General features: G+C 39.9%; 2 protein-coding genes across 4 annotated transcripts; one reads left to right on the forward strand and one right to left on the reverse strand.

The window, feature by feature from the left end:
- Window positions 1–7,750: 7,750 nt before the first annotated feature.
- dtd2 (D-tyrosyl-tRNA deacylase 2 (putative)) lies at window positions 7,751–13,101 on the reverse strand. The gene is given in 4 exon segments (NM_001142087.1): window positions 7,751–8,241; window positions 9,612–9,681; window positions 11,731–11,859; window positions 13,020–13,101. Coding segments are annotated over 3 exon segments (507 nt in total). The 5' UTR covers window positions 11,842–11,859; window positions 13,020–13,101; the 3' UTR covers window positions 7,751–7,915.
- Window positions 13,102–13,130: 29 nt separating this feature from the next.
- nubpl (nucleotide binding protein-like) lies at window positions 13,131–22,533 on the forward strand. 3 transcript variants are annotated; one of them, XM_031890459.1, is made up of 13 exons: window positions 13,131–13,210; window positions 14,739–14,995; window positions 15,981–16,128; window positions 16,243–16,277; window positions 16,745–16,835; window positions 16,973–17,012; window positions 18,011–18,101; window positions 18,638–18,731; window positions 19,281–19,366; window positions 19,628–19,748; window positions 21,920–22,002; window positions 22,087–22,358; window positions 22,427–22,533. In XM_031890459.1, the coding sequence occupies exons 2-12, from the start codon at window positions 14,888–14,890 to the stop codon at window positions 22,147–22,149; spliced, it is 960 nt and encodes a 319-aa protein (XP_031746319.1). In that variant the 5' UTR covers window positions 13,131–13,210; window positions 14,739–14,887; the 3' UTR covers window positions 22,150–22,358; window positions 22,427–22,533.
- The last annotated feature ends 227 nt before the right edge of the window (window positions 22,534–22,760 follow it).

The raw sequence follows: 22,760 nt of genomic DNA on the forward strand, positions 1-22,760 counted from the left end.
AGTTCCAATTTTATACAAGTAATTTGTAATTACACATGATTTTTACAGGTCTGTTACCAGCTGGCTTCTGCTACATGTTTTACCTGTATCTATGAATATATATATATATATATGTAATGCTCCTTATGTATGTACACAGCGCTGTTACATACCTCCCAACATTTTGAAAGAGGGAAAAATAGATGCTGTGCACAGCGCAGCAATTTTTTTGACCACGCCCATTTTTGCAACCTCACCCCCTAAATACCACTCCCATTTGACTAAATTTGGCAGGTTATTTAACATTTTGACACATTTCTGGGGGGTTGGGGGTCCTGTTTTATGTGTTATTACAGTTTTGTTAAAAAAAAGCTGAAATTGCCATTTAAGGTGGCCACACATGTGGCGATCTGACCGATGGTCACACGAAACATCATCAGATCCGCCACACACCGTCAGGGCTGAAACAGCACATAAGGAGGTAGAAACAATAAGATTTCCACCTCCTTCTGCCGATTCAGCCGTGACGGCACATTTTGGTCAGGCGCCTTCTATGGCGCCCGATCAAAATTTTAACCTGGCCGATCGGCGAGTCGTCCGATATCAGCAGCTTCCTGCGACTCGCCAACATGCCATACACGCACCGAATATCGTACGAAACGAGGTTTCGTACGATAGTATCGGTGCGTGTATGGCCAGCTTTAGGCTGCAAGTCTCAGTTCCCCCTAGAGACCTATTTAGCTTATTAGTTCCAATTGTAGCTCAGTGCAAGTGTGGCTTGTAAACTTTCTGGGCTCTCTACCAAAAGCTAATTTTTAATTAAATGTAAGAAACAATGTCTCTAAGTGCAGGTGAAGGTTGTTAAGATTTCTGGGCTCTCTGCCAAAAGCTACTTTTAAATACATTTGTATCATTTTTAGCTTTCAGCACAGGAGATCAAAGGGAAATAAAGGACTTTTCAGTTAGTTGCCACAGGTTGTCATAGAGGCAAGTTTTGATTGCATAAAAACCAGGTGTACTGAAACGAGAGCCTTCTGTAGGCTGCCAGTCCACATAGGGGCTACCAAATAGCCAATTATAGCTTTTATTGGCACCCCCAGGAACCTTTTTCATGCTTGTGTTGCCCCCCCCAACACTTTTTACATTTAAATGTGGCTCATGAGTATAAAAGGTTGGGGATCCCTGATCTAGGCATTTAAATCCAGGAATGAACCCTCTGTGGGAGAAAGGAAGCTTGGCAGAAAAAAAACGCTTGTGATTCAGTTTTCTGTCCAGCTTTCTCAGCCTTGGGAATTGTTCACAAAGAAGCACTGAGGCAGAAAGCCTTTCTTTACTTAGCCTAGCTTTTGGTTTGTTCTCATGCTATTTTTTCCATAAAAAAACCTTTTTTATTTAGTCCCAGCTGAAATATTGTGTTTAATTAAACAAAAACATGTGTTACAGGTGCCCTTGCTTTAAAACACGGTTCACTTGCTCTGAGCAGTCCCATTCTCTCTCTCTCTATCTTTCTATATAAATATGTAATGTAAAAGCATAGCTAGTGAAATATATCCTTATAATACACGCAAGTGATAAAAATATTCCACAGTGCACTGTGAGATAATTTGTGTCACATGACACATTAAAACTTTTATATTTTAAGAAATAATGCATCCCCTACTTTAAAATATTAAGATATCCCAAATCACTTGGACTTTCATGGCCATAAACAAAACTGGGGCTGAAAAAGCCTGTGCCTGTCTGTGGAGCTATACAGAGCTACAGATGACAGCAGATCTACTTTTCTCAGCCTGTAAAGAAAAATTTCTATCCAAGCTGAGAAAATTGGATCATCCCTAATGGTTATGGAACTTTTCTCTGTGGTTACTAATAAAAGTCACAATAATGTTAATGAAGAAGGATCCTAAATGGCCAGTCAAAAAACAGCCACGGGATACAGCCCCCAGATTAAAGGGCAATCAAAGTGGTGACTTTTATTAGTAACAAAAAGTATCCCAAACTCAAACGCAAACTTAAATTTAATATGGATATTTGAATAAAAGTTTTTTTTAAACTGCAATTTTGCACTGAGTTTGGGATACTTTTTGTTACTAATAACAGTCACCTTGGAGTCCATGACTTGTAAAACAGCACTTGGCCTGTTGCTTCATGTTTAATATGGTCACAGAATTCATTGGTAACTTATGCTATAAATATATGTTGCATTAGGGGTTGTACGATTCCTTATATAAAAACACAGACTCCTCTTTTATCGCATTGCTTGTCATCTGTAACTACTGCCTTTGTTCCTACCTATGGTACATAATCATATCTGAAAACAAAGGCCGCACCCTTTAAAAATGTATCACTAACTGTGTACCAGTCACCTGGTGATAAGTCATTTGTATACCAATATAGGACTTTCACCTCCTTACTTACTCAGACTCTCCCTAACAACTGCAAGGCACCTTATAAATAATCATTACTTAACTTAACCCATTAGGTTGATTATACTGTACCAAAGCCTGCAGTATAACTCAGAGCTCTGTAGCCACCAACAGCTTAAGGAATATGTAAATTAAATTACTGACTCTATAATTAGGGATGCATCAAACCCACTTTTTTGGGTTCGGCCGAATCCTGAACCAAATCCGAAGTACGTAGTCACCCAGTGACTGACTGTGCAAAGTTTGGGAACCCTGGCATTAAACCAATAAAATTCAATAGGTGAAATCTGATTGGCTGTTGGTGGCTCCACCCTCTTTTTCAAAACTAAAACTGCAGTCCCCTAGTGACCAACTGTGGGGACACTGGTGTTAATACAGGTATCGGACCCCTTATCCGGAAACCCGTTATCCAGAAAGCTCCGAATTACGGAAAGCCCATCTCCCATAGACTCCATTTTAATCAAATAATTCAGAATTTTAAAACTGATTTCCTTTTTCTCTGTAGTAAGAAAACAGTACCTTGTAATTGATCCCAATTAAGATATAATTAATCCTTATTGGATGCAAAACAATCCTGTTGGGTTTAATTAATGTTTTATTGATTTTTTAGTAGACTTAAGGTATGAAGATCCAAATTACGGAAAGACCCCTTATCCGGAATACCCTTGGTCCAGAGCATTCTGGATAATAGGTCCTATACCTGTACTGTGAGAATGGCAGCAGGTTGAATTTCCCCATTGACAGTCAATAAGTAAAATCTGATTGGCTGTTGGTGGAAAATCTTCCCTGTCAAAGTCAATGGGAAATTTGGGGTGTTCAGAGTGGCGCCACAAAAAGACGGGGGATCGCTTAAAAACACAAGCAATCTGCTCCACTATGGGGCGAAAAAATGTGGAAAGTTTGGGTGTTGTACCCTTAAACTGTAGGAGGAGTAGCATTTAGAAAATGGGGGGGGCGCTAAGAAGAAGAAGAAAAAGCGGAAGAATAAGTCGAAGAACAGTCTGTGGGGTTTTTCAACCCAACATAATAAAACCCCTGGTATTGAACATAAAGCAATAAATAAGATGACAATTGGCTAAATGACAGGGACACTCTGTGGTGTGTAGCAAACGTTCCCTCTGCAGTTGTGTAAGGTGTAATCAGGTTGTGTCATTAGGAGTCCCTGATGGTCAAAGATAGAGCAATGCGCCTAAACTGGGTCTCATCAGCTGAATAGAATCTAAATCCTATGTAAAAATATCAGTAGAGTTAAACCTGCAGCCAGTAGTGATGCTGCGCCCCCCCCCCCCCCCCAAATTAAGTAAACTCTTAATCAGCATTCTTGACTTGTTTCACAATCCTATTCAGCTGCTTATGCAAAAAACAACCTGCTACAGCTGCCCCACAGACAAAGGACAGCCATCTTTCTTTATTAACAACTCTAGAGACCTATATAGGAAAAAGGCACACTATTTATACACTTTATTAAGCACACCAATAAATACAATTCACTAAATCTAAGCAACACTCATTGGGGCGTAACATAAGGCCTGCTTATTGACAACTGTCACAACTACTAGGAATCCTTCATGCTCAAAAATAGGATAATAGCATCCACAAACTGGCGGGTTTTTGATGCGCCTGTGCAGTAGGTAGCAGAGAACAGCCCCAAGGTACAAGATACAATCAAAAAGTGCTGTGTTCTGGCCAGCGGGTAAGAGGATAACATCAGCAGGAGATAAAAAAAACTTTTGCAGGGTGAGCAGAAGCGTTGCAGAGCCTGCAGGGAACTCCCCATGCTCGTGGCTCAAATGGGTGCTTCACCTTTTGCTATGTTACAGAATGTCCTATTCCTTGGAACTTTGCAATTGCTAATTTTTTTTTCTTTTTTTAATAGTTTCTGAACTAAGCCTTCTTTTTTGGACTATTTTCAGCTTTCAAATGGGAGTCACTTACTGACCCCCAACAACCAAAAAATTGATTGTTCTTGTTAATTTTTGTTACAAACTTTTAATTTTTATTCATTACCTCACCTATTTTTTTTATATATATATATATATACACACACACAGTGGCTTGCAAAAGTATTCAGCCCCCTTGAACTTTTCCACTTTTGTCACATTACAGCCATAAACAATTTTATTGGAATTCCACGTGAAAGACCAATACAAAGTGGTGTACACGTGAGAAGTGGAACAAAAATCATACATGATTCCAAACATTTTTTTACAAATAAATAACTGCAAAGTGGGGTGTGCGTAATTATTCAGCCCCCTGAGTCAATACTTTGTAGAACCAACTTTTGCTGCAATTACAGCTGCCAGTCTTTTAGGGTATGTCTCTAACAGCTTTGCACATCTAGAGACTGAAATCCTTGCCCATTCTTCTTTGCAAAACAGCTCCAGCTCAGTCAGATTACATGGATAGCGTTTGTGAACAGCAGTTTTCAGATCTTGCCACAGATTCTCAATTGGATTTAGATCTGGACTTTGACTGGGCCATTCTAACACATGGATATGTTTTGTTTTAAACCATTCCATTGTTGCCCTGGCTTTATGTTTAGGGTCGTTGCCCTGTATTTGGCTCCATCCATCTTCCCATCAACTCTGACCAGCTTCCCTGTCCCTGCTGAAGAGAAGCACCCCCAGAGCATGATGCTGCCACCACCATATGTGACAGTGGGGATGGTGTGTTCAGAGTGATGTGCAGTGTTAGTTTTCCGCCACACATAGCGTTTTGCATTTTGGCCAAAAAGTTCCATTTTGGTCTCATCTGACCAGAGCACCTTCTTCCACATGTTTGCTGTGTCCCCCACATGGTTTGTGGCAAACTGCAAACAGGACTTCTTATGGTTTTCTGTTAACAATGGCTTTCTTTTTGCCACTCTTCCATAAAGGCCAACTTTGTGCAGTGCACGACTAATAGTTGTCCTATGGACAGATTCCCTCACCTGAGCTGTAGATCTCTGCAGCTCCCCCAGAGTCACCATGGGCCTCTTGGCTGCATTTCTGATCAGCGCTCTCCTTGTTCAGCCTGTGAGTTTAGGTGGACGGCCTTATCTTGGTAGGTTTACAGTTGTGCCATACTCCTTCCATTTCTGAATGATCGCTTGAACAGTGCTCCGTGGGATGTTCAAGGCTTTGGAAATCTTTTTGTAGCCTAAGCCTGCTTTAAATTTCTCAATAACTTTATCCCTGACCTGTCTGGTGTGTTCTTTGGACTTCATGGTGTTGTTGCTCCCAATTTTCCCTTAGACAACCTCTGAGGCCGTCACAGAGCAGCTGTATTTGTACTGACATTAGATTACACACAAGTGCACTCTATTTAGTCATTAGCACTCATCAGGCAATGTCTATGGGCAACTGACTGCACTCAGACCAAAGGGGGCTGAATAATTACGCACACCCCACTTTGCAGTTATTTATTTGTAAAAAATGTTTGGAATCATGTATGATTTTCATTCCACTTCTCACGTGTACACCACTTTGTATTGGTCTTTCACGTGGAATTCCAATAAAATTGATTCATGTTTGTGGCTGTAATGTGACAAAATGTGGAAAAGTTCAAGGGGGCCGAATACTTTTGCAAGCCACTGTATGTATATATATATATCTTTGCAAAAATCGGCACTCACCAGTCCAAAGGGCAACGGCTGGGTGCTGACCCACAAAATCCATCCAATCTATAGAAAGCACTCACGGCATAGGTGTCCAAAAAATCATTTATTTAAACATACTGTCTACGCGTTTCAATCCACACGGGATCGTCATCAGGGTAGTGAACAGGAAGTGAGGTGTAGAGTTAAATACAAAAAACATCCAATCAGTGCAAAACAGAAACCTAAATAAATGAAAAAATAAAATAAATGAAGACCAATTCCAAATTGTCTCAGAATTTCTATGTCTACACCAAACAGGCAGATTCAGTACATTCGCTACAACATGACACAGCCAGTGGAAGCAGGAAAACATTGAGGGGGCCTATTTATTACGCTGTGGAAAAAAAATGGTGACAAAGTGCATCACTTTGAAAAATAAGGTGCACTTATGAAGCAGTAAAATGATTTTCAGTGATCGTGATGGGTGGTATTAGGCTGATGGCAGATGAGGCGTAGGGCGGATAAAAAAATCTATTCTACCCTGCCCCAATAATTGCCCTATCCTACAAACCATTTATTATTTTGAATGCTGTAGTACAAAAAGGTCAAAAAGTTGGCTTCCGGTCATTTGAAGAAAGGCGATACGACGATGCAGGTGAAGTATCAGGGGAAGCAGCCACTATGCGGCAACCGATTGATCGAGCCTAGCCTGACTCCCTCCTATACAGAAGGAAGGCTAGGCTCGATCAATCGATCGCCGCATAGTCAACGCTTCCCATGATACTTCACTTGCATCGCCTTTCTTCAAATGACCGGAAGCCAACTTTTAACAGGTTTTTTGTGCTACAGCATTCAAAATAATAAATGGTTTGTAGGATAGGGCAATTATCGGGGCAGGGTAGAATAGATTTTTTAGTTAAAGAACGGCAGCAATTTAAATTTAAACCAATAAAAGTCAATGGATAAAATTTGAGGCTGTTGTTGGCCCCTCCCACTTTGGGTAATTAACAAATGTAGCTGTTTCATTTGGGTGACCCCATAATTATGTTATTTAAGTTTGGGGGGTGTAGCTTCAAAGCTGTAAGAGTGGCAGCAGTTTGAAAATCTTCCCTGTCAAAATCAATGGGAATTTTTGGGTGTTCAGAGCGGCGCCACAAAAAGACGGGGGGGCGGGATCGCTTAGAAAAGCACAAGCAACCTGCTCCACTATAGGGCGAAGAACTGTGGAGAGTTTGGATGCTGTACCCCTAAAACTGTAGGAGGAGTAGTGTTTAGAAAATGGGGGGCGCTAAGAAGAAGAAAAAGCAGAAGAATAAGTTGAAGAACAGTCTGTTGGGTTTTTTAACCCAACATAATAAAGAAGATTTATAGTTACATTATAGGTATTTTATAGGTAATGTGAAAAGAAAGATAGAGGTAATTTATTGATGTTCCACATTTGTAACAGAGGGACTAAATTTGAGCCAATTTTATCACCAAAGGAATGATCCAAATGATTACTGTCTGCCTACAAGGATAGCATTAAACTATGGATCTTGAATTAATAGAAAACTAAAATTCAACAAAGAACAAAGCTGGCCATACATTATACACCAACACGTCTACCATGAGGTAGGCAATATCAGGCTAATCCGATTGTTTGGCCTTTAGTCCTGTTATTAAAAATGATGGGTAATTGCCATAATTGGCTTTTACTTCCTTTGATCATTCATTGTCAGTTCTCTGGCCATAGAAAGATCAAAACATTTGTTTCACGTAAACATTAAACATTTTTTAACAGCCTCTTTAATAAGAAATAATCTTTTTTAAAGATTAGGACACTGAACATGACAAAATGATTGGTAACTAACAGAAATGAGTGAGCACAATATCGTGGACTAACTGGTTTAGTTCATTTTCTTTAAACTCCTTGCAAGGATGGACTGAGTGTGGGTCAGAACTCCAGCAGGTGGGTATATGGTCCATTAGTGTCAAGATTCAGAACTTGTCTGTTTCCATATGTTCCATGCTTCAATACAGCTCCTGATTCTGCCCATTTTGAGTGAGCCTGAAGCTCCTCCTTACACTGAGCAATGAGACTGGAGTATAACTCCATGGCTAGCTTCTTGTCTGCATTTGAATGATACTGCATGCAGCGGCCTTTTGCCTTTCCACCTAGTGTTGCCTGAGGAACAATGAGGACATCACCAGGTAGGTCAAGAATGGAGACTCGTTTTCCATTGTCAGACTCACTCAGCTTGACGCTCAGTAGAGAACTCACTGTGAGACAATAAAACAGAAACATTATTTTGCTGGAATATATTTTGTTGCAGTGTAAAAGATGTTATTTGTTCTTTAGTTCTTTAGTTTAGTTGTTCCTAAACTGTTATTTTAATAAGGACCCATATACTGCTGAGTGCTCAACTCACATGAAAGGAGACATGCCAATACAAATTACTGGTAAATCTATTCATGTGTGGAAAAAGTGCAGAACTAAATACCCAAAGAAGAACAGTTCTACTATATGTTGCACAGGAGGCCTTGCATGCCAACCAATCACACTTAATAGCAGTAACATCTTTAGTGCTGCAGGCAGTCCAATAATGATGTAAGGATTTATAGTGCTTTTAAGTTCGCATTTTTGTGGGAATCATTTGCAAATATATAATTTTATTCTATATAATATTCTACCACTGAGATTGTTCCCCTGAATAGCTTCATCTTACTATACTTCCATTCATACCTATATATATGTAAGAAAAGGAAGTAGAGTATTCTTGTGAGATTGATAAAGTTGCCCATTGTGTCATAGTTGTCTGTTTTCATTGGTAGGGCATATTCGAGTGTCATCTGCCAAAGAACCCAGGTATCTGTCACCAGCAGTGTGTCAGATAAAGACCCTGATATGGCATTTGGTTTCAATAAACATTAAAGGCTGGTCAAAGCTCTCCTGTTCTTCTAAGATGGTGCAGAATCCCTATGTATGAAGCATATGATTTCTAATTCAATGATTAGTGGCACATTCTTCTCAAAATGCATTATATACAGTATTTTTATAAAATCAGAACATGGCCTCTTCTGTAGCCTCTGCTTTCCTCACAGGATTTGCTGCAAAATCACACTAGACTAGGAAGTATCTAAAATGAGCAGTTATGTTGCTTGTGATTTAAAAAGGAAACTGAATGCAGGGAGAAGGGGGGCTGTTTAAAGTCTTTTTAAGGGATTTTAAAATAAAAGGATTATTTATCCTTTAATGATAAAGTTAATAAACTGAATGCATCTGTTGCCAACTTCTTGTGCCTTAGATCCTGACAACGTCCACTAGACCAATGCTAATGCATTTGGTATTTATTACATGGTTAATAACATACTGCCATATCAGGTTGGTATAGGTTTCAGAAGATGCTATTAACAGCAGACAAGGTCACATGAAAGAAAACATCTCCAGTAATACATTAGGCTTATTGTAGTAATTCTGAACAGCAGCTAAAAGCAAAAACTAATATTGTTTGAATAAAGCTATGTTTTAAGGCAGGCCAGCTGCTAGAAACAATATTTTAGCAAAGAGCAAATGCACTGGCAATCTTTTGTTTTCATGGTAAATGACTGATATGATGAATTATATTTAACCCAATTCAGCTTCCACTCACCCATCTTTGCAATAACAGAAGATTCTGCTCCATTGAAAAAGCAAACATAGACGACCATGCCTTTTCTAATCTGCAGATATGAGAGAGGGTATTACAACAATGTTAAATGAAGAGTCTTAAAGGAACAGTAACACCAAAAAATGAAAGAGCTTTAAAGTAATAAATATATAATGCACTGTTGCCCTGCACTGGTAAAACTGGTGTGTTTGTTACAGTAACACTACTATAATTTATATAATAAGCTGCTGTGTAGCCACGGGGGCAGCCATTCAAGCTGGAAAAAAGGAGAAAAGGCACAGGTTACATAGCAGATAACAGATAAGTTCTGTAGAATACAATGATGTTTTATCTGTTATCTGCTATGTGCCTGTGCCTTTTCTCCTTTGAATGGCTGCCCCCATGGCTACATAGCAGCTTATTTATATAAATTATAGTAGACTTTCTGAAGTAAACACACAACTTTTACCAGTGCAGGGCAGCAGCACATTATATTTTAGTTACTTTTATACACTTTCATTTTTTGGTGTTACTGTTCCTTTAAAGGAGAAGAACAGTTAAAAACCAAGTAAGCTTTATCTGAAAGACCTATGTAAGTACAGCCATAAGCACTCACAGAAACACAGGATTTCTTTTCTCCTTTTGTGTACACATGTTCTATATCAGACTTCCTTCTCTCAGAAAAATCCTTCAGGGCACGGGCACAAGTCTGCTCTGTTTGCTCCTCTTTCCCTCTCCCCCTCCCTCATCCAAGCTACTGAGACCAAGCTAAAATGGCAGCTTCTATCTTAAAGGAATACTATCATGGCCTCAGCCATGTGACCTGTGCTCTGATAAACTTCAGTCACACTTTACTGCTGTGCTGCAAGTTGGAGTGGTATCGCCTCCTCCCAGCAGCCAATCAGCAGAACAATGGGAAAATATAAGTAGATATCAGAAAAACGCTCAATAGTAAGAAATCCAAGTCCAGCTTGGGATTCCTCCAGTTACATGGGAGTAGGAGAAACAATACGTTATCTGAAAGCAGTTCTAATGTGTAGGGCTGGCTCCTTCTGAAAGCTCAAACTCAGGCCCAATGCACCTACACCGATATTAAAGCTAAAAAAATACATTTGTTGGTTCAAAAATAAAAGTTTAAATGGCAGAGTGAATTATTTGCAAATAAAAAGTAAATTTAGAAATAAAAAGTATACCATAAAAATCATGACAGTATCCCTTTAAACAAACACAGGGATCTTCTAGGGCTGTTTACTTGGTCGAGCATTCTGCATAATAAATATAGCATTCTAGCTTGCACTAATGTGGCTAATCACTTGGCAGTAAATGCAGCATAACGCCAAAAAGATAGGGGGAAGTTACTAATAATTTAGCACTAATATAAAGCAATATTCTGATTTTAATCAGAATGACCATGTATTGAGAGCAATGTGTTTTATACAAAAGGTGACTTTAAGGCTCCCTGTCTGTTTGGAGCGAGACCAGAAGAGACAGAGGGAACAAGAGGCCTTGTGAGTATGTGCACTGCCTGCTGATCATAAAGTAGGGGACTTCATTAAGCTGTGTGCAGCCAGTTTGTTACAACAGAGCTGCACACCAGTGACAGACTTTTTGGTATGCCAGTCTATATCTGTGCTTGTGTGCCAGTCTGATTCTGAGAACACTGCGTAATGAATATGGCATGAGCATCAAGCGAAGAAGTGTAGCAACTGGACAGTAAGGACAGTTATGGGCATGAAAAGTAGAACAAGGATTTAATGAATTAATTGGAATTAATCAAAAGAAATACATGTGTGGGTTGAGTGGGGCACTGGACAGATCTAAGAAGAGCTCACAGCTATATAAAGGAGTCTATAAAGGAGAAGTTAACTTTAAATTAACCATTACTGTGAGTATGATACTGATAGTGGTACTAAAAAACAGTGTATAGATGCCCTTCTTTTATAGTTTGATGTTTTATTAATAATAAAAACCATCCTTCACTATACTATTTACTGCAGTGTCGATTATTTTAATCACCTTCCATAAATCAAATCCTGCTGACATATTTTTGCCCTATCTCAGTCATCCTTTCAAAGATTTGTTTTCTTTTTGAAAATTATAAAACATATTCAAAATAAGTTACCTCAACCCATTCAGCCTCTGAGTCCTGATCTGGAGGTTTGACTTGCAGCTTGGCATATAAACATTGCTGAAGAACAATCCGGCCAGTCACTTCCCTGCCTACCTCTGCCATTTGCAGTCAAAGGCAGCACTGATAGAGACACAAAAAATGGAATGTAAAAAATTTCAATGCGACTAGTCCAACCATGATCAATCAGTTCAGCTATAAGTGATATGTACTAATGTATATATTGCCTAGCAGTCATGTGACAACTTGAGGTGAATGAATAGGGCTTGTGCCGAACATACTTTTGCCTGTTGTTTTAATGAAGAAATATCTATGGCTTCTGTCATCTCTAGCACTAAACAGGAATATGAAGCCAGTTTCACTGTAGTACTTTCTGTCACTTCCTGATACAGCAAAACCTTATAGGAGCTTAAAAAAAAACTAATTACCAGTCCACTGATAAGCCCTTGATAATGATCTGCTCAGTGCTGGTGCTTATAGAAAGGAAAACTGCCCTGTTTATAAATGAAAAGATTAAAATAGACAGAATGTCATTTCAACACACTTTCTACTTAATTTGCTTATTTTTAGCAAAGATAATGATCTGGGTATTTTTGAGACATTATTTCATTTTGCCATTTATAGGATAGAGGAATTAGTTATAAAAAATTCAAGGACATGATTACTGTAATGTAATAGTGGGCATCACAGCACTCAGGCTACCATAGAAGTGAACAAGGAACTGCATAGCACATTGGCATAAGGTGGTTTGCCATTAAAGAGGTGCACCGTTAAGTTAAATTTTTTTTTTTTTGCATTATTTGCCTTCCTCTTCTACATCTTTCCAGCTTTCAAATGGGGGTCACTGACCCCAGTAGCCAAAAAACTATTGTTCTGTGAGCTTACAATTTTATTACTATTATTAATTTATAATCCTTTTCTTTCTGCTCAGTCCCCCTCATTCAAACCATTGCCTGGTTGCTAAGGTAAACAATACCCTAGCAATCAGATAGTTGCTGAAATTCCAAACTGGAGAGCTGCTGACAAAAAGCTTAATAACTGAAAAACCACAAAAAATAAAAAAACTGAAACCCATAAACCCTTAAATACTAAAATTTAATTTAAAGAGGAACAACCCCTTTAGTGCCAGGTAGCACAAGCAGTGACCAGCACACCAACTGCTACAGCTTGGGGCAGTGTAGGGAATTACCTATTACTTCTATCTGTACACTGAATCGTTTCTCTGCTTGTATTCCCTCCAAAGGACTCCTATTAGTATCCCTGTATGCTTTTAAGCAACTTACTATGGAAATGTCTCTCTCCCACGTTGTATTAGTTCCCAGCTGTATCTCTCTCCTTCATGCACCCATTGGTATCTTGCTTCCCTTCCGCACATGTGACTTTTCTTCTGGTGCCTGCAGGGTCCTAATGCTACCTCAAGCTCATGTGTATTGCCTTCAGGAAACGCGTTAGGTTGTGTTCATGAGTCTTACATGTAAGTCTGGATTTTTATGTTTGTGTTGAATTGATTAAAATTCTCATCTGTGCATTTTGATTCCTTGTGCTATTTTGGGTGGCTGTTAGTGAATGCTGCCAGTGGAGTGAGTGTAGCGGAGAGCATTAGGACCCTGCAGGCATGGGGAGGAAAGTCACATGGGCGGAAGGGAAGCAAGATGCAAAGCTGTGCATGAAGGAGATTGATACAACTATTACCTTATAGAGGTGGTAATAGGGCATTCCCATACTGAAAGTAAGTTGCTTAATGGCATAGCATGCAGGGGTGGTAGTAATCTGCTACGATATGAGCTCTGATTTAGTTTTGGAGGATGTACAAGCAGAGGAACAGAACTTGCTCATACACCACTGCACTTATAGTTTGGGGTCATCTGGAAGTGAAAACCAATAGGCTGTTTATTTCATACACATCAATGGCACAAGGCCCAAACATTTATCAAGAGGATATGCAAACCTGTGATTTCAGATAAGGCAGGTGCAATCACTTTTAAGACAATATAAAACTTGCACTCCTACATACATAAGTGATTATCAAACTGGGATGTGGCCCCTCAAGGGAGTCCCAGACTGGGGTGTGTTCTGTTCAGTTAAAATGATATTAAAAACAATCCACTTCTGCAAAAATTTTCCATTTTTTAATAGATATTCGGTGGGCTTAGTGCTAATAGTGTAATTTCACTGTCATTGCTAGTATTTCTATCCCCCTGACCCTATTCAAGCACAGGAGACATATGGGCAAGGGGGTGGAATTGGGTTAGCCTCCTCAGGTGGAGCAGAGCCACAGCTGTACAGCTGAATGGCTAATAGAGAAATGTTTTATATCGCTGCAGCCTTAAGGCTGATGCCAGACGTGGCATTTTTATGCTGCATATTTTCTAATTCTCTCGGCGGCTGAAAAACGCACAATATCATCATCCATAGAAATAACTTAAACAGTCTCGATGGAAAACACACTATGCGTAAATACGTTAGAAAACGTGTTACCACGGACTTTTCATGCTTTTGCTGAAATACGCTGTTATTTGCACAGCAACCTATTCCTATGTATACACAAAGGCAGCTGCCAGACCTTGCGGAAATACACAGCGTTTTTTACTATTTTGCACTATTAGCACCATGGAAACGGGATTTGCTACGTCACCAGTACTAGGAAAAACACCATAGTCAGGGGCTGTGTGGGTTGTGCGGCGTTTTTAGGCGGAGAAAATACACAGCGTAAAAACGCCCTGTCTGGCATCAGCCTAAGTGCAGTAATTCTGTATTACATACTAGAATTGGTAGAATAATCACCTGGGATTGGACTCAAAATAGAAAAATAATAATTTGTCCCAGAAACTTAATTACCAGCTCAGGTAAATACAGCATACAGGTATGTCATTCAATTATGCAAGATCAGGCCTAATCCAACAGAATACTGTGAGAATAAAATTAAATGTACAATCCTTGTAATGTCTTTAACCTGTTGATATAATAATTCACACACCTTTCTGTTTATCATTTTATTCAAGTACTGCCAACAAGCTCCTTGGAAAAGACAGAACGATGCCTGAAACGCACACTTCCGCAGTATGGTGAAACGCATGTTTCCGCCTAACATAATTTTAAACCCATGAGTAGGCCTAATTTAAGTAATTTAATAACTCCAGGTTGCTAAGCAATGGCATTCAGAGCATGCCTAGGAATGTGTAGGATTGAGTCGCTTCAGACCAGGTTTCTTTCGCTGCTGGGACAGCAACTTCCAGTCTGTGCTGCATTTATGAGCTCGGTAAGTGCAAGAGGCTGCTGTCAATATTAAGCAAATTCTATGTCTAAAAACTTGAGCTTACAGAGCCCTTTTAGGGCATTAGGGTGACTTTCAGCGAAGGCTGTTTTCTGGTTGGCACCATTATGCTTTTTTCTTAGATAGATATATAGATAGATAGGAGAAGGAGTACAAGTCAATACCTTGCAACTCAGTCAAAACCATGGAACCTTCATATATGCAGAAAAGTTATGCTGTCTTGCACCAGGGGCCCCATTGCAGGATCCATTATGTTCATCTTCATGCTCCCAAACAGGGGCTATGGAAGAGACAGTATTCTAAGCAGAGCAGTTACTCCCTATGTTGGCAGCACAATGTGAGAACTGTGGCTCTGCTGAATATCTGTTTGAAACATTCCATTAACCAGCAAAAGAAAATTCTAGTTATACTCCTGGTCAGCTGCACAAAAATTTACTATAGACAATAAAAACATGGTGACTACATGTTGTCGTTATGGTTTTTTTCTTTTCTTTATTTCTATCCTTAACTTTTTATCTTCCCCTCTGCCCACCTTTCATTACTATCTTCTTCCCTTCCCTTCCCCCCCCTTTCTAGAGAAAGAGAAAATTCTAGAAGGAGACAACATATGTAATTTATAGGTCATGCATACTGTATATCAGTGATCCCCAGCCAGTGGCTCGTGAGCAACATGTTGCTCGCCAACCCTTTGGATGCTGCTCCCAGTGGCCTCAAAGGAAGTGCTTATTTTTGAATTTCTGGTTGATTGCATAAAAACCCAGTGTAATTGCCAAACAGAGCCTTCTGTAGGCTACCAATCAACATAGGGGCTATCAAATAGCCAATTACAGCTCTCATTGGCACCTCCCAGAACTTTTTTCATGTTTGTGTTGCTTTCCAAAACTTTTTCCATTTGAATGTGGCTCACGGGTATAAAAGGCTGGGGATCCCTGCTGTATATTAACCAAACTATACTATTTCTCATTTGTAGTCCTCAGCGTTTCAAGAAGAAAAACTAAGAATAAGACAGGCCCAGCTTATGTCTCGTGGGTTACCAAAACAGAAACCAATTCCTGGTGTGAAGCATGTAGTGGTAGTAGCATCTGGCAAAGGAGGGGTTGGCAAATCAACAACTGCAGGTAGTCCTTTTTCTATGAAGCCAATTAATTGTAGGTGTCGCTGACCCTTGAATGGTCTCCACAGTAATATTGCCTCACTTTAATTTTTTCTTTCTGTTATTTTTTGTTTGACAGTAAATCTGGCACTGGGTATTGCTGCAAGTGACCAGGTGAGTGCATTCCTATTTTGCTCCTAATTATCCATGAGCATGGGCACAAGTTACTGCTGACATTAGCCCACCAGTACAAGAAAAAGTAACTACTTCTTCTATATCAGGAGAAATTTCAGGGATCCTGTTTGCTGATTGGAGCCCTTTAGAAAAAGATGTAAGCAGAGGCTCAAGGGTTTCTGCCCAGACACCTAGGACAGTACCATATAATGCACCATGTCTTTAGCAAGCTATCCACTTGCACTTTGACTAAAAGCTATTGTGTACATCAGCAGTATAAATGCTGGATTTATCAAATGTCATGTCCAATTTTTGTTGTTAGTCTAGTGAAGTGTGAAGACATTCCCACCCATTCACACTCTCAAAAGCAGGATTACGGTATATTAATAATGTAAACAGTATAACACTTTACCAGTATATTTGACTTGTGGTAAATAGAAGGCTATACTGACATTTTGACTCTCTAGGTTAAAGCTGTGGGCTTGCTGGATGCTGATGTGTACGGACCCTCTATACCACGAATGATGAACCTAAAGGGAAACCCAGAGGTATCCAACAGTAAGTTGTATTGCACTAACCACCGGCACAAGGCAATCCCAGCATACCATTGCTCGCAGCACTTAAAGCAGTGTTAGTATGAGATTCATTTAGTGCAAAAGAAATTATTTTATTGGGCTTTTTTTTTATTTTCCTAGAAAATCTGATGATCCCTCTGTTCAACTATGGCATAAGATGGTAAGAAATTCTGACTGCTCCTGTTGTAAGATGCCCATGCCAAATCTGCAGCATTGTCAAACATCACAAAAAGTTAATTCTGGAACAGTGCATGGAGTCCAAAACAGCAATGTTACATGCATATTTCAGAGAGTAAGGCAGTGAGCAAAAAAATAATAGCAGTTTGCCCCCATGTTTTGCACTTTGCATTCTTTTTTCCATAGGTAAGTTACCCCTTTGAATTTGTTTATATTTCATTCTTGCTTATGCAACTGTAGCTACAGTCCTGCATGAGAAACATAAGCATGTTAAAGAAAGTGTCAGATGGAGAGCATCTATAACATATATATAGGGGGGGGGGGGGGGAATCCCAGTGGAGCCAAAAATAGGGCAACCATTTGGGGAGTTTAACCTTGAAAGCAAGTAAATTGCAAGTAAAACTTTGTTTTAATGTTTTGCACATTTTACTGTTCTCAGTAAAAATAGAGGTTTCAACAAAAAGCCACCATGATGTTGCAAGTCACACATTGTTTCTAAAAATAGAGTGTGCATTGTAGCCAGGCCCTATGGGGAGGTCAAAATTTGAGTGACTTTTCTGTTAATGTCTGTAGGAAAGCCCTAATATAACACTGATTTACTGTTTAGGAACTAAGAATATTTCCTTGTTGTGGTATATGTTCAGAGACCACATTGCTGAGAAAAGAATTCTTGCTTTTACATAAATGCAGTTATAGATTGGAATGAGTCATGAAAATCACACATTGTCTCAGTGTGTAGTAAAAGCACAAAGCAATGTAATGATTCAGAAACATTCCCACACATTTACTGAGCAGACACAAACACAAATGCAGAATATGATCCAGTTCCAAATGGAAACATACACACAATATGAGTCAGGGACTTTCTGAATGCAAGCACAAAGAATGGCTCAGACTGGCACAATATCGTACTGTGTGATTCAGTGACTGCTGAGAGGTGGACACTGTGTGACTATGATCTTTTGTGCTTGTCCGTGTTAGCATGTCAATGGGCTTCCTTGTGGAGGAGACTGCACCCATTGTGTGGCGAGGTTTGATGGTCATGTCTGCAATCGAAAAGTTGCTAAGGCAGGTGAGAATCACAGATTTGTAGCTGAGATGTACAAAGACCCATTAACCAAACTAAATAAATTCACTGCCTGAAAAAGGGGACAGCATGAGCTCTTACATACTGATGTAATCTCTACTCATCACTATTTCTGTATTCTGCTTCTCCTGTTTGTAACCACCACCCCACCTTTCTTACTAGAGATGTTACAATGTCAGAAAAATTACTAGCTTCATATATGTTCAGCAAAATTGATCCAAAGTATGTGTTTTTACTGGCGTGGTCATTAAAATGCCAGGTGGCAAGTCTATTTTTGACTGTGGATAGGATGTCTGGCTTTAGGTCAGTGATCCAGATTAGACCCACACATACCTTGTACATCCCATTAACTTAATGGAGTCCCTTTCCTGCATATATTGCAATGCCAGGACTGAGCAGCAACAAGTTACTCTTGATTTGACAAACTGGATATTGCCTAATCTTTGTAGTAGCTAGCAGGGAGTGCATTTCATAGGCCATAATGGTTATAATTGGAAGCCACTTTTTTCTTCCTGTTACAGGTAGAGTGGGGAGAGTTGGATTACCTGGTGATTGACATGCCCCCAGGAACAGGGGATGTGCAGCTATCTATCTCTCAGAACATCCCCATCTCTGGTAAAATTTACTCTTCATTGACCATTCTGTTGTCTTGTTGTGATGTAACATCTAATTGTGATTTAGGCAGATCATATTTTGGTTATAATATGTGTGTGACCATTCATGGGTGTTTTTTTTTCTTTCCATTCTACTTTTTGTCAGGGCTCTCCTGCCAGGGGCCCTGGTGATTGGGTAATAATTGGACCCTCTAAGAAAAGAGGGCCCTGGTAAGTTTGTAGTATGGGGCCCCATGATTACTGATGGCAAACACGTGTTTCATGAGACTTTAAACAGGGAAGCCGCTGCAGGTACAGGGGGTAAAATTGTATTTATTAAAGAATTGCAATCCTCCTCGAAAATTAATGGTCTATAGTGAGATAGGTAGTAAATGCTCTGCACGAAAAAGCTTGCTGAGAAGCAAAAATAATCCCTTTCTCGGGCCCGGGGGGGGGGGGGGGTAAAATCTCTAGTGGCCCAAAATATAGGTTCTTTTATAGGAGAAGACAAGGTTTCATTCTGCACAACGATGAGAAAGGAGCTTAGTTATTGACTGATTACTCTTTACAGGGGCAGTGATTGTCTCAACTCCCCAGGACATTGCTTTGGTGGATGCTCGCAGAGGAGCTGAAATGTTCCAGAAAGTCAACGTGCCAGTAAGCTCCAGTCTTTATTATCCTAACAATCCCTTACAATTTGCAAGTAACTCAATGCATTTTGTGTACTGTTAGAGGATTAATTTCTTAATGTGAATATAATCGAGCAAATACTATTTATAAGCCCACTTGATACCATGAATCCAGCATCTACACAAGTCAATTGAAGGAGCTCTCAGTCACTGCATTTGTGCTGACATTGCATCTTAGTGATGCTAAACTTTCAGCCACAGTCTAAATTGTCTCTGTTTCTGTTGACAGGTACTAGGATTCGTTCAGAACATGAGTATATTTCAGTGTCCAAAATGCAATCATGAGACACACATTTTTGGAGAGGAAGGAGCCCGGAGATTAGCAGAATCTTTAGGATTTGATATTTTAGGTATGTGGAGGCAAACACTATTTTTCTTTTTATTTTAGGAATACTGTCATGGGAAAACAGAGCTTCTCTAGTATTCTCCTGCATTAAAATCTGTCTTTCTAAGGCACAAACAGATTTTGTTATATTTAATTTTGAAATTTCACATGGGTCTAGCTATATTCTTCATTTCTTCTTCAGTCACACTCTACTGCTGAGCTGCAAGTTGGAGTGATATTACGCCCCTCCCTTTCTCCCCCAGCGGCCAGTCAGTAGAAAAATGGGAATGTAGCAAGATAGCAGCTACCTGACAGCTGTATTGCTAAGGGCTGTGACACACGGGAAGTTTAGTCGCAGGTGACTTATCTCCCCGAAATGCCATCCCACTGGCTAGAATGTAAAACGCCGGTGGGATGTCAAACGTGGCGCCGCGATTTGCCGAAGTCGCCGAAGTTTCCTCTCAAGGCAACTTCGGCAAATTGCGGTGCCCTGTATGCCATCTCACCAGTGATTTACATTCTAGCCGGTCGGATGGCATTTCAGGGAGATTAGTCGCCCGCGACAAGGAATATTTGTGGCGTGGCGACTGATCTTTCTGTGTGTCACAGCCCTTAAAGTGGTAGATATGGGAATAGCGCTCAGTGGTAAAAAATCCAAGTCCGGCTTGGGACTCCTCCGGTTACATGAGAGTAGGAGAAACAATAGGTTACCTGAAAGCAAGAATAAAATTGTGTAAACAGTGTAATTTAGAAATAAAAAGTACACCATAAAAATCATGACAGTATCCTTTATTTAGATTTAGTGGCTAGCCATTGTTCTCTCATAATAGAAGAATCAGAAGGCCTGCACTGATTTCTGCCCTCACTAGACAATAAAAGCTAACAGACATACTGATCACTTCCCAGCTATGGCCATACATAATGAATGAACCTATTACATTGCATTCTTTAACAGGATCTTATCACTGGGATTATGTAACTTTATCTCATTACTCCTGGTGTGCTTACAGCTCTATAGCTTTGACAGCTATTTTCCTCTTTCCTTATATTTATAGGGTTTGGGCAACTTTAAAATAACTTTTGGTATGATGGGGACAGTGAGAATTTAGACAATTTGCATTTGGTCTTCATATGTTTATATAAAAAAAACTTGGATTGGCCAGCACTTACATCAAAAGACAAACATGCTGCCTGGGTGTCTTATCAAAATTGAATGAAGTAGAACCGCACTCACAGGTCTTACAGAAAAAACATGTGTTTATTCAAAAAAATGGACTAACTTTTCAGGTAGCAATCTAGCCTTTCTCAAAGTGACAAATGTTCAACAAGCAAAGCCAAATAAATCCAAAGTGGTGGGAAAGGAAGTGACATCATTGAGGCATCACTTCAGTGAGATAAAACTTACATCATGGTATACAAACATATCACCCAAAGAAATAAACAAAAAATATATATATATCAATTTGAAGAGAAATGGCACGCACTCCTTAGTGGACCAAGGAGTGCGTGCCACACGTGTCGCTTATATTCCCCACTGTATATATAACTGTAATAAAAAGTAACAGTAGCAATAAACTTGTAGCTCACAGAGCAATTATTTTTGGGCTGTTGAGGTCAGTGACCCCCTACAACCAGATAGCAGAAAAGTAAAGCAAAGAATTAAAAAATAAATAAAAATAAAACCAACTGGAAGTTTACCAGTGTAGATAAATCCATGCATAATAGACTCTTTGACAGGGGCGGGCCAAGCTGACCGGGCGCCCTAGGCAACCCGGTCAGCAACCTCGCTGATTCCCCCCGTGCGTGCTTTAGCGCGAATGCGCAGTCGCGGGGGGGGGGCAGTTCGCGATGCGCTAGCGGCTAGATCATTGCCCCCACCGCGTAATGACAAGCGGTGGGGGCAATGACTAAAGTGAGCGGGCTAGGGGTAGGAAGGAGAGGCTGCCTGGCGTCCCCCAATCGTTGTGCCCTAGGCAGCTGCCTCTTCTGCCTACCCCTAGTTCCGGCACTGCTCTTTGAAGATGTAAGAACCAAACATGAAGTCAGCGTTTTAATTGTATTCTAGAGAAATTTACATTTTGTTTTAATTGTTGTGGTCTTATTCTCTAAAAATAGCAAAGGCCTTTTTAGTGCATGGGTTTATGTTTCATTTAATTTGTATAACATTGTTAAATATGGCATCTTTTGTCACTCTAGGAGACATTCCTCTGCATATCAACATCAGAGAGACCAGTGACCAGGGTAGGCCAGTGGTGGTGTCAGACCCTCAGAGCAGTGAAGTATGGCTCACTAGGTTTGCATACATGTTATATCCCAGCTGTGTTGGAATACATAGATTTCTGCTAATAAATGTATGTTTGCAGGCCAAGGCTTACCTGAAGATTGCCAGTGAGGTGCTCAGAAGAATTTCCAAAACTGAGTTGTAGTCTGATCAGAAATGCACAACCTGACACAAACCCTCTCCTAGACTGCGTGTCGGCCAGTCATACAGAGAGTAGGATGAGGCAGTATGTGGAGTTAGTATGGTATCGGGGGCATCGTCCACTGCCGCTGCCAAGCCTCTATTAAACTTGGGAGTTCTGGATACCCGTATTGCCTGTGGGGCACTGAATATCAACGAATCAGTGGCCTGTGAAGCAGCTGCATATTCTGTTTTTTATGGACACAACAGCAGCTGCATATTCTGTTTTTTATGGACACAACAGCAGCTGCATATTCTGTTTTTTATGGACACAACAGAAATCTTTTATGTACAATCTAAAGTACTTAAAGGACTACTTTTTGCATGATAAAAGCAAATGGAATTCTAAGCAATTTTACAATGCTGAACTCTTTTATTGGTATTTAGTAAGCAGTATCTGTCTCTTTATAGGTATGTGTATTTATGCATATAAAATGTTTATGTACATTTGAATGCAAAGGTTTGGGGATATTACCAAATGTCATCTTTTTGATGAAGTAAAAGGTAGTACAGGTATGGGACCTGTTATCCAGAATGCTTGGGACCTGGGGTTTCCGGATAAGGTATCTTTCCGTA

Source organism: Xenopus tropicalis, chromosome 8 (assembly GCF_000004195.4).
Source record: "Xenopus tropicalis strain Nigerian chromosome 8, UCB_Xtro_10.0, whole genome shotgun sequence".
NCBI classification, from domain to species: Eukaryota; Metazoa; Chordata; class Amphibia; order Anura; family Pipidae; genus Xenopus; species Xenopus tropicalis.